At 37.0% G+C, this 22028-nt stretch overlaps 2 protein-coding genes across 4 annotated transcripts in view; both read right to left on the reverse strand.

Annotated features, from left to right (window-relative positions):
- On the reverse strand, positions 1-14766 carry cuedc1a (CUE domain containing 1a). Its single transcript, XM_052117197.1, has 11 exons — positions 14606-14766; positions 7308-7912; positions 5839-5940; positions 5268-5394; positions 3961-4189; positions 3234-3299; positions 2968-3057; positions 2622-2715; positions 2092-2147; positions 1938-2013; positions 1-806 (listed from the first exon to the last, which is right to left on the reverse strand). Coding segments are annotated over exons 2-11 (1173 nt in total). The 5' UTR covers positions 7640-7912; positions 14606-14766; the 3' UTR covers positions 1-805.
- Positions 14767-18481: 3715 nt separating this feature from the next.
- The window catches only part of vezf1a (vascular endothelial zinc finger 1a), a 31990-nt gene continuing 28443 nt past the window's right edge, over positions 18482-22028 (reverse strand). For all 3 annotated transcript variants that reach the window (XM_052117176.1, XM_052117174.1, XM_052117175.1), the window contains one exon: positions 18482-21726. In XM_052117176.1, coding sequence (XP_051973136.1) covers positions 21365-21726 — 362 coding nt within the window. In that variant the 3' untranslated portion in view covers positions 18482-21364. The remainder of the gene's footprint in view (positions 21727-22028) is intronic.

Genomic DNA, 22028 nt, shown 5'->3' on the forward strand with positions numbered 1-22028 from the left:
ACAAAATGATTCCCCTGAAAATCAATACCAATCTTGCTGATTTACAGTGAGCTATTAGCCTTAAATTGTGAGAATTACAATTTTAACATTACAAACTTAATAATTGCTATCTTGGTGTAAATACACACAACCAGAGAGATCTTACTCACACTAAGAATCAAAATATCTTTCATTAATGTTTATTTCAGAAAGGAAGGTTGAATTTTCAAAAAACCTTGTACTTAATTTTCAAAATGCCTTTTTACATTGTGAGTAGGTTGAAAACCGCATACCAACTAAACCTGATACTTATATTTAATAAATCACCCAGAAATGAATCAAAGTAATATTATCTATCAAATAAGATCACAAGTTCCATTGAAAATATCTTTAAGAATGGAAAAAGCAATTATCTATAAGTATGAGCAGAACTGTACATGATACAGAGACTTTCAGGCCATTTGAATTCTCCTGAGATATAAACACAGATCTTCTTGTCAGTAAGCAGTAAGGTTTTGTGCTTGTGGATGTTCTAAGTCCTGAGTCCCAGCACATCATGAACACTGACACAACACGGCAGTCGTCTTAGCACACTACCTGATCTGCGACACTGCATGGCAGTAAGAAACTAAATCAGAGCCAGTGGAATCTGAATATTACCAACAATAGTGGATCTATGATGATTTCATGATTCAAATGTCACTTAAGCATTGCAGGAAAAAATGTATAATCTATAAAATAAATATAATTTATAAGTAAAATCTTGGTGGTTAAAGTAGTTTTCAGAAATGTGTTGTCTCTGGCTGGCCCGACCAGGATCCGTCCATCTGCCAGGGAACAAACAGGAAGGAATGGAAAAGCTCTTGTTAAAAAAGTGTAAATTAAAAAAAAAAAATTGTATCTCACACTCTCTCTCACACACACACACACATGTTGTGTTTCCATGTTTTATGGGGACTTTCCATAGACATAATGGTTTTTATACTGTACAAACTTTATATTCTATCCCCTAAACCTAACCCTACCCCTAAACCTAACCCTCACAGAAAACTTTCTGCATTTTTACATTTTCAAAAAACATAATTTAGTATGATTTATAAGCTGTTTTCCTCATGGGGAAAAATGTCCCCACAAGGTCAAAAATGTTGGGTTTTACTATCCTTATGGGGACATTTGGTCCCCACAAAGTGATAAATACACACTCACACACACACACACACACACACACAATTATGTATTACTTATTTTATAAAATCTTTCAAAATAGAAACAAAAGGACTGTGAGCTAAAATATTTATTTTACTTTAATATCTGGAGAAATCTTTGACAATCTGGTAATGTTTTTTTTTTCCAGTCTGCTGATGTTTAATGGCTATATTGGGAATAAAGTGCATGCATACTTTGCATACAGTATATACTGTATACTGCTTTCAATTTGTTTTTTAAAGTAGTATGCGAAAAAGTATGCAACAACACTTTTAAAACAGTAGTATGGTCATTGTCGTTACATTGTCCATCCATCCATCCATCCATCCATCGTCAACCGCTTATCCTGTGTACAGGGTCGCGGGGGGCTGGAGCCTATCCCAGCTAACAATGGGCGAAAGGCGGGTCGTTACATTGTATCATTTTAATTTGTATGTTTAATTCTCAGAAATAAATATGGTTATTCTGCAGTTGTATTCAAATTTTGTGTAAAAACACCATAACGTTTGCAGTCCGATTAAATAATTAGGCAAGAAGGGGATATGGCAAAAATATAGCAGATATTACTTCTAGTTCATTCACCACACTGGAAATTGAAGGTCAAGTCGAACAATTGTATTGTACCAATAAAAATGTAATGTAGTATGCTCTGTTGTATAGTGCACATGCTGGTAAAAGTAGGTCATCTGGGTTTTCCATGCATACTGAAAATGAGATTAGATGCTATTCTAAACATGTATTTGTGTCCTTACCACGATATCACTTTCTTATTTGACACCTCTCCCTTCTCTCTTCCTGAGAGCCTGTTGAGTTGGCAGCCTTCCTCCGCTTACAAACACATACACATACACAATTTGCATAATTATGTTTCACAAAATATATGAGAGAGGTAAAGTGAATTTTTACCTGGTGGCAGCCCTATATCATCCAGTAGATTGACAGTGGATGTGGCAGCGCACAGATTGAGAGAAAGTCAAGGACCACACCAGATACAGGAGTTCACATTTATAATATAACACCACTTATCAAATATATTTTCAACCAGCACTTATTAAATTCAAATGTGTATCTACAGGCATCAGTGCAAATCTAGATGGCAACAGAACGGACAAGTTAAAAGCTCTCATATCACTTATGAAAAGACACCAAGGTAATGCAATGTTTGTTTGGACATGTACCATTGCATTACCATTGTATAATTTGAAATACCTTGGAATACCATGTTAATACCATGGAATATGAATATGGTAAGCACTCAGATACAGAACCACAGTATATCGAAGTACCATGATATTACTATATGTTACCATCACTGTACCATGATACCACCCCAGTGCTTTTTTTGCAAGGTTCAATAGAGCCTGTGTCACAAAACCAAGTTTTTATTGTACATTTTTTATGTGTTGAGCTTTATCTGGAACAGATAATGAGGATATGAATGGTGTTTTGGCAGAGTTCTCTTTTTTGACTTCTTCCTTCTGGTCTTCTCAGAAAATGATCTAGCAATCTCAAAAAGCTTCTTCCTTGTAGCTGTAGAGATTAATACCGTGGTTAAAAATGAGTGAGAAATTTGCTTCATAAATTAGCAACAACATAGTCCATGACACTGAAAATAAATGTCTGAATTATTGTTTACATCAATATTGTTCCTCAATATCTTGATTTACAATCTAGTTTATCAAAGCAAATGTGTGTACAAGGCCTCCTCCAGTATGGCAGCACTTAGATTGAAGAAAGTGCAATGGAGATGCGGCCTCTGGTACGTGTGCATGTTTTTCTTACATTTGCCCATGTGCTTGAGTTTCTCCAGGAACAAGGCATCATCAGAGACATAAGAACAGGCCTCCTCAGAACCTGAGCCACAGTTATCACCTAAAGAAAGAGTTACACAGACTTTTCATGATACTGTTCTCTAAGGGAGATGTGTTATGCTCTACGTAGCGGAAAGACAGGATCAGATGAAGCTTCATGGCAGAGCAGAGAAGACTGTGGTCTTTCTGAGTTCTGCAAGTGCCATGTGGCTGATGGATGAAGATGAAGGGATCTACCTTCAGTGGAGTTCTCTGTGCAAGTGGATGAATGACCGCACTGTGTTTTCTCGCACCTCTGACGATCTAAAACACAGCAGGTAACAACGTAACTGAGGGCAGAGATGACATTCAGACACTCCAGAGCGAGCAGTAACAGTGGAAAGACACCACTGCACACAGTGTGTTAGGAATGAAAGCTCTTCATACACACTGTGCGTACAAATGCGTTTGAGCACAATGAGTGAGTAATAGCCTAAATATGATGATGGAAATAATAACAAAGATTTTGCATACAAATGGAGAGAATGTACAGGCTGTAAAAGAGGATTGCACTGTTGATTTATGAATTCTTTCTCTTGAATGAAATGCTAAATTTCATTTTAAGTGGAAGTTATTCATTATGAATTGAATATTTGATATGCATGAAAAAGTGAGAATGGGAATGTAAGAATGAGTCTGTGCATGTGTTTCTCTCCTAGCTACTTTCTGGGACATAAATGCTGAAATATATCCCCAGAAGTTTGCTAAATCTGAACAAATAACTTTTGGAGATGTCCTCAAAAGAAAACAATTATATTAATTATTAGAAGCTATAAAAGTAATTTTTTAGTAGGGTTGGTCTAGTAATTACATTTTATTTCATAGTAATTAGCTTAAGTAACAACCATCAATAAAAGTTAACAGGAAACATATTAATATAGGTAAGTGAATGTGTAAATGTATGTGTGTGTGTGTGTGTGTATACCTATCTCGAGAGCAATGAGGAAGTCTCTGTTACGCTGAAGTTCTTTCATGAACTCCTGATTCTGCAGGAAAAGAGCAATTCGCTCATCTTCCAAATACTGCTTCAACTTGCTGTCCTGTTCAGAGGACCAAACACCACCTGACAGAACACCACTGCTGGACGAAAGCTGTGTCAGGGAAGACAGGGAGGAAGAGGAGGAGGAAGGCTGAGACAGACTGCTCTGACTTCGCTGTGGGGGGATAGAAATCAACAAAGACATTTTTAATGATATGACATAAAAAAGCCATCCATGAGAGGAATGAGTCAACTCTGATCTGCCTTAAAGGGTGGTACGCAAAGGTTAGGCAATCACAACAGATGATCGGACATTTATAAATAGAAGTCTTAAAGATACAGTCACAAAAAACTAGAGGGTTAAACGGAGTCATTCGTATGTTCCCATGGTCCTATGTTCCCCAGATTTATACGGCACATAATCAACACATGACAAAGGGTCCCATGTTCCCCAGTTCCCAGGATCCCATATTCCCCAGCTCTATATAGCACATAATGGGAACCTGAAAAACATATTCCCAAGCAATTCATAACCACAAAATCTATATTTACTTTTTTTAATTTGTGGTGCAAAGGCCACATTTCCCTTGCTGTTGAAAATCTCATCAAACCAAATCATCAAAAATAGGGTCAAATCTGACCCACAGAGAACATTGGTTTTTAAAAGAATCGCATGCAGAAATAAAACATTTTGGGTAGTTTTGTGGATCAAACCCAACCCAAACCACAGATTGAGTCAATTTTGAGAAAATGTCATCCACAGAACCACCTAGACTCTTAAATGTTCTCTGCCGTGTCAGATTTGACTCAGAACACCACAGATCTAACATTGTTTTTAGAAACCTTCAAAATCAAATAAAATGATAACATTGGTTTTGTATTTATATAACTGTTTTGAAGTCATGTTCCAGTAAAAAAATTGGATAATATTTATGAAATATTTAATTTAAAACAGGTCAAATTTGACCCGAACACACTAGGGTTAATGTGTGTTAACAGAATATTGAACTGGGGAACTTAGGACCTGGGGAACAAAGATACGCTCCCTGTTAAACTAAAGCAACTGCTTTTGATACATTACTATGAAGCAAACTTCAGGGAAAATATTGGACGCTTCAAAAGTGTCGAATATGGGCCATGTAAATAAAGTAAAAATGTACAGTAAAGGAGTTGAGTTCGATTCCACTACTTCATACAATTACACTGCTGTTTCCTGATGAAACAGTCCAAGGTTGGAAGTTTTTGACATTTACCTGACGACTCTCTGACTGCTGAGGCAGGATCCTCAGGAAGTCATCGGGGAGGTTGCCTAGTAACGGTGGATTCCAGTTCCTGTAACCGCTAAGCTGTTGATGCCCAGGACGGGGAAAATCATCGAACCTGGCAACATAGAATAATATAATACATATAAAATAAAACCAATTTCTTCTCATAAACTAGAAAGATCAGGTGTGATCCTGACTTTGTGATTTATATAATTTATAAGATGCTGTTGTTTATTGGTTGTTGTTTATTTGGCTACACAAACTAAATGATCAGATGTGTCAATTTGGGATAAAAGGCATACTTTAATAAAGAACAATCAAACAATTTGGCCTCCAAGACTTTGATGTAAAAACATGAAACTACCAGGCAAACATGAAGGCAGTTTACACACTGACTAAAAGTGTAAATAACTGTTAAATTGATTACACTACTAGACTGAGAATCAAAACAAACTAAAATTTAAACAGTGAACTTTTACACTTATCAAGGAGAGACTAAACAGCCTCTTTCTTAGTTATTTCTTCAAAGGTGAGAAACACTGTTAGATGTTTTTCTTGCCTGGGTGGTGGGGTGGACGGAACATCTGCAGGATGCTTTCTGTCATAGATGTGCATGTCATAGGAGGGTGGGGCGTAAATGGGTGGAGGCTCCTCATCTGAACTGTAGAGGTCAGAGGTCACAAACATAGTCCAGATTCAACATTTTATTCTATGATGAGACATTAGGTGATATGTGATAAACAAATTCCAACACTGAATGGAATCTTAGCATGCAGCATTCAACCATCTCTGCAAGTCAAAAACAGAATGCCTCACAGTAATAAATGAACCGACCTGATGGTTTGAGTTTTCTTTCCTGTGTTGACGTATTTCCCATTGAAAGAGTAAGTTGGTGAGGAACATATCGAAGAGCTTGTTCCTTTTTAAAGAAATAGCCAATAGGCTTTAGTTTACAGCTTGGCCAACGCATTGCCAATGTGTGTCCAGTTGAACATGCTTAACATCAGGGCCGTTTACAGCTATAAGCGATATAAGCGGCCACTTAGGGCCCCTGAGCCACCAGGGGTTCCTGCAAAGCATGTTTTTTTTATTATTTATATAATTCCTCCAAGTAGGAATTTGCTTAGGGCCCATATGCTCAGAAACAGCCCAGCTTAACATTCATTTTTGCGTTTCTGTGGCGGTAACAAACCTAAGTACTCAATGGGGTGATATGGTTACTTTCAAAAGTCTGTAACATCAAACTAGATATGTTATTATTCAGGCAAGTTGCTATATATATATATATATATTTACTTTACCTTACTTGCAATATTCTTTTCAAACTGTTGCTCGCTGTAGAAGCCTTTGTTGCCACACTGCGTTGTGTTATGAATTGTGGTCTGACACATTTTGGAATGCAGCAATGCACAAAATCAAGCTTTAGTAGCTAGAAGTGTCTGGGTTTAAGAACTTGCGTAGAGTGGGGCCTGGGTAGCTCAGCGAGAATTGACGCTGACTACCACCCCTGGAGTCGCAGGTTTGAATCCAGGGTGTGCTGAGTGATTCCAGCCAGGTCTCCGAAGCAACCAATTTGGCCCGGTTGCTAGGGAGGGTAGAGTGACTCACATGGGGTAACCTTCTCATGGTTGCTATAATGTGGTTCTCGCTCTCGGTGGGGCACATGATAAGATGCACAGATTGACGGTCTCAGATGCGGAGGCAACTGAGATTTGTCCTCTGCCACTCAATTGAGGTGAGTCACTATGCCACCACAAGGAGAATGCATTGGGAATTCAAAATTGGGGAGAAAAAAAAAAGAAGAATTTGCATAGAGTATGTTTGAGCCTTAAAAGCCACAAAAGTCTAGATTTCATGGGGTCTTTAATTGATCTTTGGAAGCACACTGTCATGGTTTGCTTTGGTTAACATTTAACAATAAAATTAACTTATCTGCTTGTCAACATGTAAAGCTCCATAAGTCACGTAAGATTTAACACAAGTTCAATTGAGAAGATTCTCTTGTGTATCAAGATCAAAGCATCATACAAACTCTTTCTCCTGGTTCCTTGACTAACCTCCGGAGGAATGCTATCATCAGAATCCGAGCTGTCGTCCGTGGCTTGACTGTCCAAGCTAATCTGCAGGAGCTGGTCAATGGTGGAGTCCACAGAGCCACTGTTTGCCCTCAACACACACTCAATAACATCATGCTCCATGCTGGGGAACATAGTCTTAAAGTCATCCATAGCCTGGCTAAACTCCAAGCATCTAACCTGATATGGAGCATTCCTACTGAGCTCTGACGAGGTAGTGCTACCTCCCCGCGTACTGCTGTCATGGTTACTGTTCCCGTTACTCCGGCGGAAAAGGCTGGTCATCTTTTACAGACCTTCCCTGACTCCACCCACTCAAAACTGCCCATCCACCAGTGGCCCCACCCCTTTACCTATGCACCACCTCCAACCTCGCCGTTATCCACTCATAATACCACTGGAGCTGAGCAACTGTATGTAGAGAGGCAGCATCGGAAAATGTTTCCTTTGCTGCTGATATCCAAATCTCAACCACATCCAGGGGTGACTGGGATTCCCAGAATGCCTTTTTCTCACACTCTCAAAGCAAAAGACGAACAGCGGCCAACTTCCAAAGACCTAGATAACAACAGAAAAATGTTAATCATCAATGCATGATCAATGTAAAGCAATGTAACAGTTATAAATCTTTACATCTCTTATGTTTGAACTTGGATCATTAGAATAATGTCAAATTAGTGGCTTGGACTCTGGAACACAGTATAAAATCAATGTCAAAGTCCATAAAATGGCATTCGCAACTCATTTTACTTCCATATTGTGACATATTTCTATAAAACAGAATATGAACAAGAAACAAATAGTGCGGGACTTAAATTTTATCCACTGGAAATGTATTGGCTTGTAACATGTGGCCATCTCATACAAAAACGGAGTCAAACATTAATGCAAGTTTGTAGTCAATTGTGAGAGCTGGCAACCCCTTTTTAGGAGGCTTTTCAACCAGGATGTGGAGGCTGAAGGTCAAGCTCATCCTAAAGACATATCCCAACAATAATGCTTTAAAAAAAGGAATTAAAAAATATGTCTTTATTTGCAATTATTGCCACACGTTAACGTTAATCGCAATTAAATTACTGCATGACGCAAGATTTTAGAAAGGACAACAGTAGCCTAAAACAATGACTAAATTACTTTTTTTCCCATCCTAGGTCAAGTCAACCGAAACGTTGTTTTAGAGGTGGAACAAGTTAGTATATTTTGATACACACACACACACTAGGGATGTGCACGAGTAGCCTAATGGAGTAATTAAGTACTCATTTTACATCGAGGAGTTGGATGAGAGGAGACATTATGGATAATTGTCCATCATGTCTGTGGAATTCTAATTGAATTGTACCCTGCTTGTATTCAGTTCTTGTTGGAGTCATGCAAACCAATGGATGAGGATCTGCTTTTTATGTTTTTTATGCGTGTTTTACACGCACGCACGCAAGCACACACGCACACACACACACCATGAGCCATTCAGTGGTTATCTCCCATTGGTTATTAAATAGTTCAGGGTCACTGAAAAGACAAGGCTTCCTATGCATCCTTCATAAAGACAAGTTTAGTATTACATACACTTTCAAGTCTCAAACATGTCCCACCTACATCCCCAAACACTGTACTCTTATGTATACAATGTGTTTCATGTACTTAAATATGTGCAATTTCTTTATTATTATTGTCATTTATGTATGTATTTCATGCCAAATATATTCACAGACTTGCACAGTTTGCCGCTGAGTGCAACTGTAGCAGCTTACTGATGTGTCTCTGAAGTGCGGCTTTGCCCTTGTGAATAACATACAGCAGAGAGCTGACGTCATCCATAGTTAATACGGACGCTGAGCTGATATCGCTTAAGCAGGGGTCCATCTGACCCACTGAGATGGATCAGAGCAGAGGAATGCCACATGGTGGCAGATCTGATTGATAATCATGCAAGAGATTTCAACACAACAGGGGAGTCATCAAAACAGGGTAAACGCTAACAATCATTCGTCTTCAGCTTGTGGTGCAACACAGGAAGCTTGTTATTTCAAATTACATCCATCATCAAGAGCAAATTAGAGCCTACTGTCTCCATGGAAACTTCCATGTCTATCAATCCAGTTGTCTGCCAGCAGACCGTTGGAGTAACTGATTTGTTAAGCAAGCTCAAAATAAAGCAATTTTTTTTACAGCAGGAGTGTCATGTCAAATCAGCTTGCACCTTAGCATTGAACCCAATTAAAAGCTTGCAAAATCAATCTCGCAATTTGTCAGATACAGTTGATACTAAATCAATAAAAGTTGCAACATATGTGTGATGCATTTAGGAACTGAACTGAATTAATTCAGGTCAAACGGAGTCACCAAGTCAAGCACACTACAGCTAATTGAAGAATAATTTGTTATCATTATTTTATATAGTGCAAGATGTGTCATCAATAACTTTGGCTTAATGCTGCATTTCATTCAAATCGGAAAGTCGGATTTTCAAACTTCATACTAGCAAAAGTGCAATGGAATGCCATTTGAAGTTGGAATTCTAACATTGAAGCTTGTGCGGAAATATTCAACTTCTCCGAGATGCAGGTGTGTGACATCACATAAACATGTCGGCACCCAGGGAGATCCTCAAGTGATAAACATTCACTTTTATTAACTAATATTGTTCATGTTTCCACATTACATGATATTAAAGCTTGTTTAACAAACACCTGCAGAAACAGGTGTACTCCTTTGAAGATCGTACACCTGTAGCACAAATGCTTGCACTACATGGTCGACTTATCAGTTGGGTTGCTAAGATGTCTCTGGTAACAGCTAAACCCCTGCCAAGCTTGAATGGAATGCAGCATTAGAATGCCTGTAAATTTTAAATGCGTATCTGCTACAATTATAAATGTTTTTGTGATTTTGTGAACATTTCGAGGAGTACATTATATACAGGTGCTGGTCATATAATTAGAATATCATCAAAAAGTTGATTTATTTCAGTAATTCCATTCAAAAAGAGAAACTTGGATAATGTATACATTCATTCCACACAGACTGATATATTTCAAGTGTTCATTCCTTTTAATTTTGATGATTATAACTGACAACTAATGAAAAACCCCAAAATCAGTATCTCAGAAAATTTGAATATTGTGAAAAGGTTCAATATTGAAGACACCGGGTGCCACACTCTAATCAGCTAATTAACTCAAAACACCTGCAAAGGCCTTTAAATGGTCTCTCAGTCTAGTTCTGTAGGCTACACAATCATGGGGACAAAGACTGCTGATTTGACAGCTGTCCAAAAGACAACCATTGACACCTTGCACAAGTCAGTTTTAGATGCCATTGTAGAAATGTAATTTTCACAGTCACCCATGATTTCTTTAATAAATGAGTGAACGTGTCAAGTAACTGGACGGTTACTGAGATTAAGCAAGTAGTATTCGGCTGGTCATGTGATTCTAACATGGCAGATCCTCTCCATGTAGATTAAAACAGCTTTATAAGGTTACTGATATGACTGGAGTCTTCATTGTAACGTGAGTGGTCATGATTTCATACATATTTTGCAAAATAAAATTTATGTCTTTAAGAGTTAAACTTTTTTTAATGAGGAAAAAACTACTGAGTGCACCTTTTGATGTTTAGTGAGTATGTAAAATTATAGGCTTCACATTTATGCATTTAAACCCTCCATAAATTGGCCCCATTCACTTTCATTGTAACTTATATTATTTATTTATTTTTGAAGAAAGAAAAAGAGGGAAAAGTAAAAAAAAGAAAAAACACTGTGCCACATATGCTGTCGATTGAGCTTAACTATTGAACCCGGAATATTCCTTTGGACTAAACAAAAACCTTTCAATTTCATGGGGCTTTTATGGAAAGGATTAATTAAAAAAAACTGGCACAAGAAATACGCTGGCATGCATACAACCGTTGTTAATAACAATCAAGCATAAACAACATTTTTTAAAAGTAGAATTTTAAAGATATTGCTGCCAAAATCATCAGACTTTTCTGTAATACTTTGCCAAATTCCAATGCTGTGCCTGCGGCCAAGAGGAAGAGTGATATCCATACGAGCAGATTGTGGCGTCTGACAAGGAGAACTGTTATCACCACAGGAGTCGTCTGTGGGTTAGTGCTTATGTCAGAACACACACCTGCTGTCCCTGTATAAAACTAGCAGCACATTCACTGGCACCTCTCTATGCTACACTATCATTAGCTCTAATGGCGGAAAGAGCACAGCCCAAAACCACTAAAGTAAATCACAGAGGAACAGATTTCAGCAATGCGGAGATGAAAATGAGCAATACTTCAGCATCCTGAGGCAGGAAACACATACAAGCCATTGGTTACACGTCTCTAAACGTATAAGCTAGTTTACCCAAAAATAAACATTCTGTCATCAATTAATCATATAGTTTTTCGTGGAACACAAAAATAGATATTAGGCAAAATGTTAATCTCAGTCACCATTCACTTTCATTGGATAACTTTTTTTACAGTGCAATTGAATGGTTACAGTCTTAGTGTCAATCCCTAACATTCTGCCATACATCTCCTTTTGTGTTCCATGTAAGAAAGCATGCCATATGGGTTTAAGTTGACATAGTAAATGACAGAAATTTTATTTCCATTTTTTCATTTTTTTTTTTTTTTACATTTCTCGAAACATTTCATGAAACAATTCACTATTTTCTTGAGATTATAAACACAGCCTCAAAACTACACACCGATTTGTACAAACCACAAACTTCCATGTCAAAAAAAAAAAATTTACACAAAAATATTCTGACAAAACTTGAAAATTACTTCAAATGTCACAAACCCAACAAACACACAAACTATTGCACTGCACACAACACTTGTTGGATCAATTCAAAACACTGCTATAAAAATGTCTATGAACCAGGGACAGTTTTGCAGGTCAAATCTCTATATGTTTTGTGGTTATAGCACATTATACTTTATAAAATATTGAATTGTGTTAAAAAGTTTATTTGGGAGTAAGCCTTCATGACAATACTGTAAAGTGATTATATGTGAAATCACTGTCAAAAAGAAAACTCAGTGACTCTACACTAGCAAATTGTTACAGAGAAGTCAGCAATAGCATAAATAAGTAATGTAATACACTGTAAAACTGTAAGTAAGAGATGGCACAAAACATCATCCTACTCTGCATTGTAAGATGCTCCCCAGTTCTGCAGAAACACAGTGCAACCTTTTTGACATGGAGTGTCATTTTTTATTTTCCTGGTCAATAGCCTCCCATTCAGCTCATGGAAACACACGGTGTGATCATGAGGAAAGATTACATCAAGATATAGATTGGAATGCAGGTGCAGAATTTATATAAATAAGTCTACTGTACTCTCTCGCCATTGCTGGCGTGCCAGTGATTACCCCTCTGCATGCCACAGGTTGCCGACCCCTGCAGTAGAACCTGTCAGGTTAGACAAAGTAGACATCCATTTTCACAAATGATCAGAGCAAGTGTAATGAACATGTAATACAGTACAGTATGTGGCCTCTAAACAATAGAAGCACTGTAGGTTACTTGTCCACAGTAAGTATCAGTTACTGCAGTTCCAGTACCTACCTATTTTCTTGTCTGAACTTTTATGTAAATGATAGATGTAACCATAAAATGACTCAGATTTAGTTGGACTTGTTGCACAGCATTGTTGTACCATGCACAAGAACAGTCAACCATGTAGTGTAAATATCACCAGGGAAAACTGTTCTTCTGCCCCTTCATCTTCCTCTTCCCCTCAGCTCCTGTCTGCAGTCTTTCTGCTTTCCATATCTTCATTGTTGGAATCCATCCAAACCCTGAAGCAGGACCAGGACCTTTGATAATGTCCTTGTTTTTTTAGCTGGCTCAGCTGAGTTAAAATGGGCAGAGGAAGCGAGGACAGCAGAAAATTAACTCCAGTGTGTTCTTAAACGGATAGTTCACCAAAAAAATGTATTTCTCCCTCATGCCATCCCAGATGTGTATGACTTTCTTTCTTCAGCAGAACACGAACAAAGATTTTTAGAAGGATATCTCAGCTCTGTATGTCCACACAATGCAATTGAATGGTGGCCAGAAATCTGAACATTCAAAAAGCAGATAAAAGCAGCATAAAAATAATCCAAAGGGCTCCAGTGGTTAAATCAATGTCTTCAGAAGCGATATGATAGGTGTAAAAACAGATAAATATTGAAGATTTTTTACTCTAAATCTCCACTTTCATTTTAAAATTCTGAATTTCACATGTGGCACCTGGTTAGTTTCCCTTTCATATCTGAGAGTGAAAGTGAATGTAGAGATTTATAGTAAAAAAGGACTTAAATATTGATCTGTTTCTCATCCACACCTATCATATTGCTTCTGAAGTTAAGGATTTAATCTGAGTTTTATGGATTACTTTATGGATTACTTTTATCTGCTTTTTGGACCTTTACATTTCTGACCACCACTCACTTGAACTGAAAGGACCAGAGCTGAAATATTTTTCTAAAACAAATCTTTGTTTGTGGTCAGCAGAACACAGAAAGTCATACACATCAGGGATGGCATGAAGGTCAATGATGAGATAATTTTCATTTTTGAGTGAACTATACCTTTAAGCCTCTCAGTTGCTGGTAACTGAAGTTGAAGGCGTTTTTCAATTTTACCAGGAAAGCAAGATTGGTTTATGATAATAATAAGGTGTCCTGTCTTTATTTAGCTGTGTAATTAATGCCAAAACGTTGCTGATTTGTTTATTTTTGCACATCATTATATTGTTTAGAAATGCATATGAAACGCATCACAAAACCTTACTTAAATCCTGTTTTATAATTATAGCCTATTTTATATATAATATAATATATATATATATATATATATATATATATATATATATATATATATATATATATATATATATATAATGTTACAGAGCATTATTATTATTAGGTTGCTTAATGGATGCTGAACGGTTCAGAGGCACAGATGAGCCAGACTGTCGATAAATAACAGACTCTGCTGACTTTCAGACAGACCATCAGTACCACAACATGGGCCTGTTTATATAAATGACGTTATTAGAGCAGAACGGATTCATTTGAAGGCCTTTCTGGTTAGAAAAATAATAATAATAAAGAGTTTAACGAGAAGCAGAACGTCTGAGCAGCGCCTCTGTAATGATTAAGATATTTATAAACGCGCCCTGAAATTATCTAGTTGACTTTATATGAGATGAATCACGCAGTAGAATGAGGATGAAATCTTACCAGGCGGACAGGGAGATTAATCGACGCTACATTCCTCCATGCTGTAGGCTACAAAAAGTTACATTGACTGACAGCAGAGTGTTGGTGTTATTCCAGTGCGTTTACAGTGCGTCAGATGGTCTGGGTATTAATCGGCTCTTGAGCTCTTGTACTGTGGGCAGATTATCTTCATTTTACCGCAGTCAAGAGCATCCTAGTGGATACAGGTGGGTAAAGCATCTCATATCACGCCAGACATACTAATAACCTTAAATTAATATATAAATAAATCTTATGTCAATTAGATTTTTTTTTTTTTTACATTAGTATAGTGTTTTGTGCATAAGAAACATGTTACAATAGTTTTGTAATAAATATTGTTTGTATTTTAACATTTAGGCCTATATATTATATTGTAATATATAAATCTGCATTTCTGCAGAGCTACACGCCCACTAGAAACCTGCGGTCGGCTAAGTAACGTCGCCTTGTTGTACCAACAAAAGAGGCACCAAAACACTTTCTCGGACTTTCAGTTTCATCAAACCACGTTGGTGTAATGATCTTCCCAAATCCATCTGTGAAACTGACTCACGCATCTTTTCCAAGAGCACTTAACTAGTCACTAACAAAAAAACAAAACAAAACAAAATTGCACTTGTATATGTTTTGAGTATTCTGATGCTAGTGAAACTGTGTAATATTGCACTTTTCGTACAAATGTCTCCTAAGATGATTCACTTATGTTTTCCTCTTTTGGAAGTGGCTTTGGATAAAAGCATCTGCCAAATGAATAAATGTAAATATATAATATTAATATCTTACATATTAAAGCAATAATTAAAAGTGTCTGTAACAGACTCGAGTGGCTTTTTTGCTAAACAATAAAAAACACCAATGTGTATAAAATAGTTGCATTTAATAATAATAAAAGTATAATTATATTTAATTTTTCCCATTCATTTTTTTCCTCATAGACTTTTCATAAAATCCTTCATAAAGAGTTCTAAGCCATGAACCATACCATCCAGTTCTGAGGTGAATCAAAACATTACAAACTTTGATTTGAAGCAAAAGGGTATTTGAAAATCGGACAAAAAATATAGGTACAAGACTGTGTACTTACCATCTTTCATGAGGCCATGAACTACAATCCCATGAAGAATTGCACATGACGTAATCAAATAAAGAATGATGGAAATATATAGAACTGATTTTTGATTTTAGGTTGTTGATAAGTATAGAAACAATACATTTTAAATTTACTGCAAAATATTCAGATATATACAAATATATGTAGTTTAAAGGTGTAGTATACCGACGCGATAGCGTCATGGAAGTGAGTGCTCGCTGCAGGACACAGGCTCACCAAACTGGACAGTTAAAGACTGGAAAAACATTGCCTGATCAGATGGATCTCATTTTCTGTTGAGGTACACAAATGCTAGGCCCACTGCATTCTCAGTTTTTGGTTCTTGGCTAATAGAAGGGGATCCTGACTTCTGCTGTTGTAGCCCATCTGGCTCAAGGTTCGACATGTCATGCATTCTGAGATGCTGTTCTGCTCACTACAATTGTACAGAGGGGTTATCTGAGTTACCATAGCCTTTCTGTCAGCTTGAACCAGTCTGGCCATTCTTGACCTCGTTCATCAACAAGATGTTTCCAACCGCAGAAGTGCCCCTCGCTGGATGTTTTTCTGTTTGTTTTAGGCACCATTCTGAGTAAACTCTAGAAATTGTTGTGCGTGAAAATCCCAGGAGATCAGCCATTACAGAAATACTCAGACCAGCCTATCTGGTCACCAACAATCATACCACAGTCGAAATCACTGAGATAAAAACAAATTCCCATTCTGATGGTTGATGTGAACATTAACTGAAGCTCCTGATACATACCTGCATGGTTTATGCATTGCACTGCTGCCACACAATTGGTTGATTTGGTAAACGCATGAATAACGTGTACAGGTGTAGCCTACCTAATAAAGTGGTCGGTAAGTTTATGTACTAAAAAATAAAACAGAAGCATGTGGCTCCACACTGCCGAGATCGTGATTACTGTTTTTCTTTTTTACCCGTCAAAGTTTAAGGAGTGGATGGATGACATGAAGCTGGACTGAGGTTAGTTATGTTGATATCATAAACTACTTTGAGTTTTTATATCGTTAATTATGGAGACTGGAAACAGACAGTGGCAATTAGTGTCATCATGATGGTGCCCAATGTTTGGCCAGGAAAACTATGGATTGAATTCAAATAATCAGGCCCTCTTTTGGCTTCTATTTTTGTTGGTTAGCAGGCGGTAAAAATTTACTTCCGGGTTTCCCCGACTTTGTTTTGTGCAATAAAACAGCTTTTTGCCATGTTTTTCGCTGCAAAAGTAGCCACCACGTTTTCCTTAAAAGTAATGAATAGGTAAATATGGTAACAGGGCTGCTTCTACGACAAACCACGCCCCCAAGTGTATTTCATCCAATCAGAATTGAGTCGGAACCATTTGTTATATACAATTTTTTATTAATATATACATGTAGCCTATATAAATATATGTGCACCCCAAAAAAATTATAACAGAAATGCCCCGGATTCCCTTAGCTTTTTAATGAGGGACATAGCCCATTTTATTTAAAAATTTTACAGTTCTCAATGTTTCTGTTTGCAATCTCAATGTTCCTCAAACATCCAAATGAACTGCTTTCATAAATATTAATGAAGATAAATGCTCTTAAATACTAATACAGCTGTCTGTACTTACAGACACGGGCAGATGGCGAACAGTGGCGCCCTGAAAAAAGCGCAATTGTTCTTTCAATGGGGCTCATTGTCTTTCATCCCCGTTGTGAGGCGACAGTAAGGAGTGAAACAAAAGACCTTGAACCCGGAGCACCTGCTCATGGACACGAGATTAAACCCCGCGATTATTGTATTGGGATCCCGGGGGCGCGTCACGCCCGATCAAATGATGCGGCAAGCGTGAAGACGTGAACGCGCACCAATGGAGCCAATGCACATGGAAATTAGTCTTAACGACCAATATGAGATTTCTCGAAGAAAAAAAGGCAACATGTAAGATTAAGGAGCTAGTGTACGGGGGAGGGGAAGATTTGAACAGGACCAGATGGAGAGCCATGAATTAGAGATGAAAGCAGGATCATGCACATTGACAAAACTGTCTGTGATGTGCAATGTTTAATGCTGTGCTAATGCGAAACTGTTTGTGTGGAGCCGTAGCCATACCTGGATTGAGCTGGTCTGCATTCTTCATTCCTAGGCTGGACTCTTTTGTGTTCCTAGTACAACTGTATGGACAGACTTTCAGGAAAGCATCTTCCTCAAGTGATTCAAATATAGAGCCAGAAGTTAGTCTCATACACTCAAAAGATATTTTAGCCTATTTAAAGATGTAAACATTACAATTTCACAACAAAATCCCATCAAATATATGTTGTTTTTTTTTTTTTTACAAAATTAAATAAAAAATGACTTATAAAAGATTACTTAATTCAATTCCCCACACATTTTCAACCCCATAAAATATAATTGTTAACCCATAAATAATTTAGAGCAGAGTTTAACATTAAACTTCTGTTCAGTATAATAAACCCACAGTTTTCCATGTCTGGAAATAAAATGTTTAAATTTCTATGCCTGTGGGAACCATGTCAAAGGGATATCTGTGTGAACAGAGATCCTGAAAGTTTTCCATTCCAAAATATTTCAGAAATGAAGAATTTGTCAAGGTGTCCAAGGTATCAGCATCATCATGCAGACAAAATAAATAAATTAATAAATGTACCAACCAAACAAATTTTGATATAATTGTAAAAAAAAACATTGGCAAAAGTCTCTTACATATATACACAATAATCATGTTTTACAGTTTTCTTTTATTTAGACAACCCAAATAAAAGGCACATAAAACATTACGCATGTTTACATAATTATTTCTCACAAACTTAGGAATGTTTTTACTTTCTGCTACATAGAAAGCCTAGTCTTCATATATACAAAATTACCATTGTTAATGTACTAATACAAAGTTTTATAAAAGGTTACTTGGCTTTTCTTCGCTCACTTGTCTATCTGTATTCTAAGATCCTCCAAGCTAAACAGTTCTGTACAAACATATACATTCAACCGCTTTCACAGGGGCTCTAAAATCATTCAGTTCATCAACTGAATTAAAATAACATTAGAATCAATAATAATAAAAAAAAGTATACTTCATTGGATTTCATTATTGGTTTAAATTTGGCAAAGAGGCAATCGTAATGCTTCTACCAAAGAAATGCATAAACACATTCTCACTCTTTCCCAAACTAAACTATGGAAACATGCTGTTGTTTGTTCTAGTGTGATGGGAGAATGACAGACAGACAGACAGACAGACAGACAGACAGACAGACACACAGTCTGATCAGGAAAAGCATCTTCCTGAGTCTCAGTGCTGGAGTGGGTGGCATCTATTCAGACATTAGGGATCGTCTCTCACATTACAAACTGTGGTGGGGAAACTACCCACAAGAATTGCATTCAATTAAGTCAAATAATTAGTGTTTTCACTTCAGCAGTCTCTTCACTCTGGCAGTTGCTCCAACTGCAGGAAGCATATAGAGGAAGTTGCTGCCAAAACTCAATATAGCATAGAACTTTCCAGAATCTGCCTGTATACATTATTTCTGACTGAGGACCTGCTTTATGTAGAACGAAGCCTCTGGGCTTTAGCTAGAGGACAATATTACCAGATAAAACACCCTTTGAGCAGGCTCGATATGAATTACTGGAACCAATTGAAATGAGCAGGATGGTTAAGATCTGGCAAATTTGAGATGTCTTTCTGCTTTCACTAAAAAATAAAATAAAACAAATAAAAGGGGTAAAATATATTTACAAACAAACATGAATAACTTTAGGGTTCCATTGAAGCCATTAGAAAGAACATTAACTAAATTAATACCAATTTACTGAACTATTCTCTGCACAACACCGGAGCAGAGCATTTATAAAAACAATAGTTTTGTCAACAACAAAAAAAACACTTTATATAATACTATAAACTACAAACTCAGGCAACAAATGTCCAAATGAAAACTTTAAAAGGCATGGCTCCAACCATTAGATTGCGCTGTTTTAAATAAGCTGTTTTTTAACAGTCACTTTTATCCAAGTCCACACTTTGATGACGTAATGCCGCATAGACTGACGGATAGTAGTTCAATGAAGTCCCCACAAGTATTCCACTATTCTGAATCATGACTTTATATACGGGACACCCCACACATAAGTGATGGAGGCAAGACCACAAGCTTGCATGCTGCGACAGGGCCATAACGTCACTTTTTTTTAAAAATGAGATAATACTGCCTCTTTAGACTAGGGATATGCATTCAGTGCAAGACTTTTCTTCTCCATTCTGTATGAAAAAGTACACCTACAACACCCAACAATGGTCACGTAAACAATAAGAGAACAAAGCTGCCCTCCATTCACAGAAATAAAACAATAATTTTTGTAAACAGTCTTTCTAAACACTACAAAGGTCATTCTCATGAAACCTGTCACAAAAAATATCCAGGCCACCCAAAATCAAAATAAATTAATTAATTAATTACATATTGCTTAAAAGAAAATGAAGCGCATTTTAGCGGTCCAAAAAATGTACTCATAAATGGGAAAATTACAAATAAATATATATATGACACACACACACATACATACACACTGTGACAAAATAATATTTATATATACATATATATTTGTAATTTTCCCTTTGCAGTTATTAGAGTAATTTTACATATATATAATTTTTAATGCAGACATAAATAAAATATATATATATATTGTATTAAAGTGAAAAATTGTTTAAACCATACTTCTTAATAAAATAAAAAATCTTAATGGCCCTAATAAAGGCTTCATTTTGAATATGCAAAACATAATTTCTTACTTTTCTGCTTTTGATTTTGGGGTAAAAAACCTAGACATGTTTTTGTGAGATTCACCTACATATAAAGAAAAAGAAAAAACTAAGTATATAACTGATGGTAAAAATAATAGCCAGAATACACAACTGTACCTCTTGAAAAATCCCATATGTATGTGCACACACTGAAACACACTATGGGAAAAAACTAAATAATTCATCCATTTACCAAAAAATATGAAAAAAATAAAATAAAAAAATCTTTCACAATGGAAGCAATTGCCCCTTTCGAACTAATTTGTTTAAATACTGATTTACACCTCTACAACTTAGAAGAACCCACCAGCACTCTGCTTATAAAAAAAGTGTTCAAAATGCATGTCAGTTATTGCATTTGTCCTGTAAAAAATCCATTGCTAGGGTCAAAGTGCTCAGAGGAGCTTACAAACGTCCCGCTACACAGCTGTTCAACTTGCGCACAAAATGCTAAGTTAAAAACATGGTCAAAACTCCAACAGAGAGGTAAATCAGCCAGAGCAAAACTTCCACTAGTGTTGTGATGCAGCCATGTGTTGGGGTTGTTAAACAAATAGTTCATGCAAAAATGAACATTCTGTCATCATACACTCTGGAAAGGCTAACATTCTGCCTAATATCTCATTCTGTGTTCCATGGAGGAAACGAAGTCATACAGGTTTGTAACAACATATAGGATTGAGTTAATGACAGAATTTTCATTTTTGGAGTAACTATCCCTTTAATCCAACACATGTGTTGGGGGTCGGGTTGGAACTCAGATGGCACTGAGGGCAGAAGGCTGGTCAGGTAAGTCTGTTAACGACCCATCTCATGTCTCTACCAGTGAGGAGAAGATGGTAGGACTTGGGACAGGAAGCTCATGCTGTCCATGGATCTCATGGCGATGTTGAGTGGCGTGCCGATGTTCATGGACATGGGTGTGGTGATGGCCACAGGGTGGGCTATATTCATGGGCGCCGTTGCTGGGATGTTGACGGAGGTGATGTTCACGGGGCCGGTTATGGTGACGGGGTGTTGCAGGTTGACAGGAGATGTGATGTTGACAGTGTTGGTGGAGATGTTCATCTGGGCAGCTATGGTAATTGGGTTGTTGGTGTTGCCGCGGTTTATTGCCGAGGTAATTGGGGCGGAGGCTGTGACCGATGCAGTAGAGGCAGAGTTGCAGATGTCAGTGTTGTCTGTTCAGGATGGAAAGAGAGAGTTTAGGCATGTGTTAAAGGTATTCATGTATTCTTCTCCCGAACTCTCTGGGTGTCAAATATGTTTGAAATATAATTGTGATTTTGACACTGTGGAGCAGTCTCCCATCACAGATTTTCACTGTTCCATGGACATATTTATTGTTTTACTTACCATTTTGCAACATTTATTGGGGTTTTGATCTGCAAAGGTTTTATCCATCTTATTTATAGGTTTTGTTTTTCACTCTCATTAACACATTCTTATGTGATTATTCAAAGATTTTGCATTTAAGAAACGA

The sequence above is a fragment of the Xyrauchen texanus genome, chromosome 44 (genome assembly GCF_025860055.1).
Source record: "Xyrauchen texanus isolate HMW12.3.18 chromosome 44, RBS_HiC_50CHRs, whole genome shotgun sequence".
Lineage (NCBI taxonomy): Eukaryota > Metazoa > Chordata > Actinopteri > Cypriniformes > Catostomidae > Xyrauchen > Xyrauchen texanus.

What these genes read in the sequence shown, in the direction of transcription:
- cuedc1a (XM_052117197.1), bottom strand. Translation starts at nt 7,639, where the DNA reads ATGACCAGCCTTTTCCGCCGGAGTAACGGGAACAGTAACCATGACAGC. An exon ending in CACAGAGAACTCCACTGAAG is followed by an intron (nt 3,058 to 3,233) that starts GTAGATCCCTTC and finishes CTCTTTCTTTAG; the next exon opens with GTGATAACTGTGGCTCAGGT. An exon ending in ACTCTGCCAAAACACCATTC is followed by an intron (nt 2,148 to 2,621) that starts ATATCCTCATTA and finishes ACTTTCTCTCAA; the next exon opens with TCTGTGCGCTGCCACATCCA.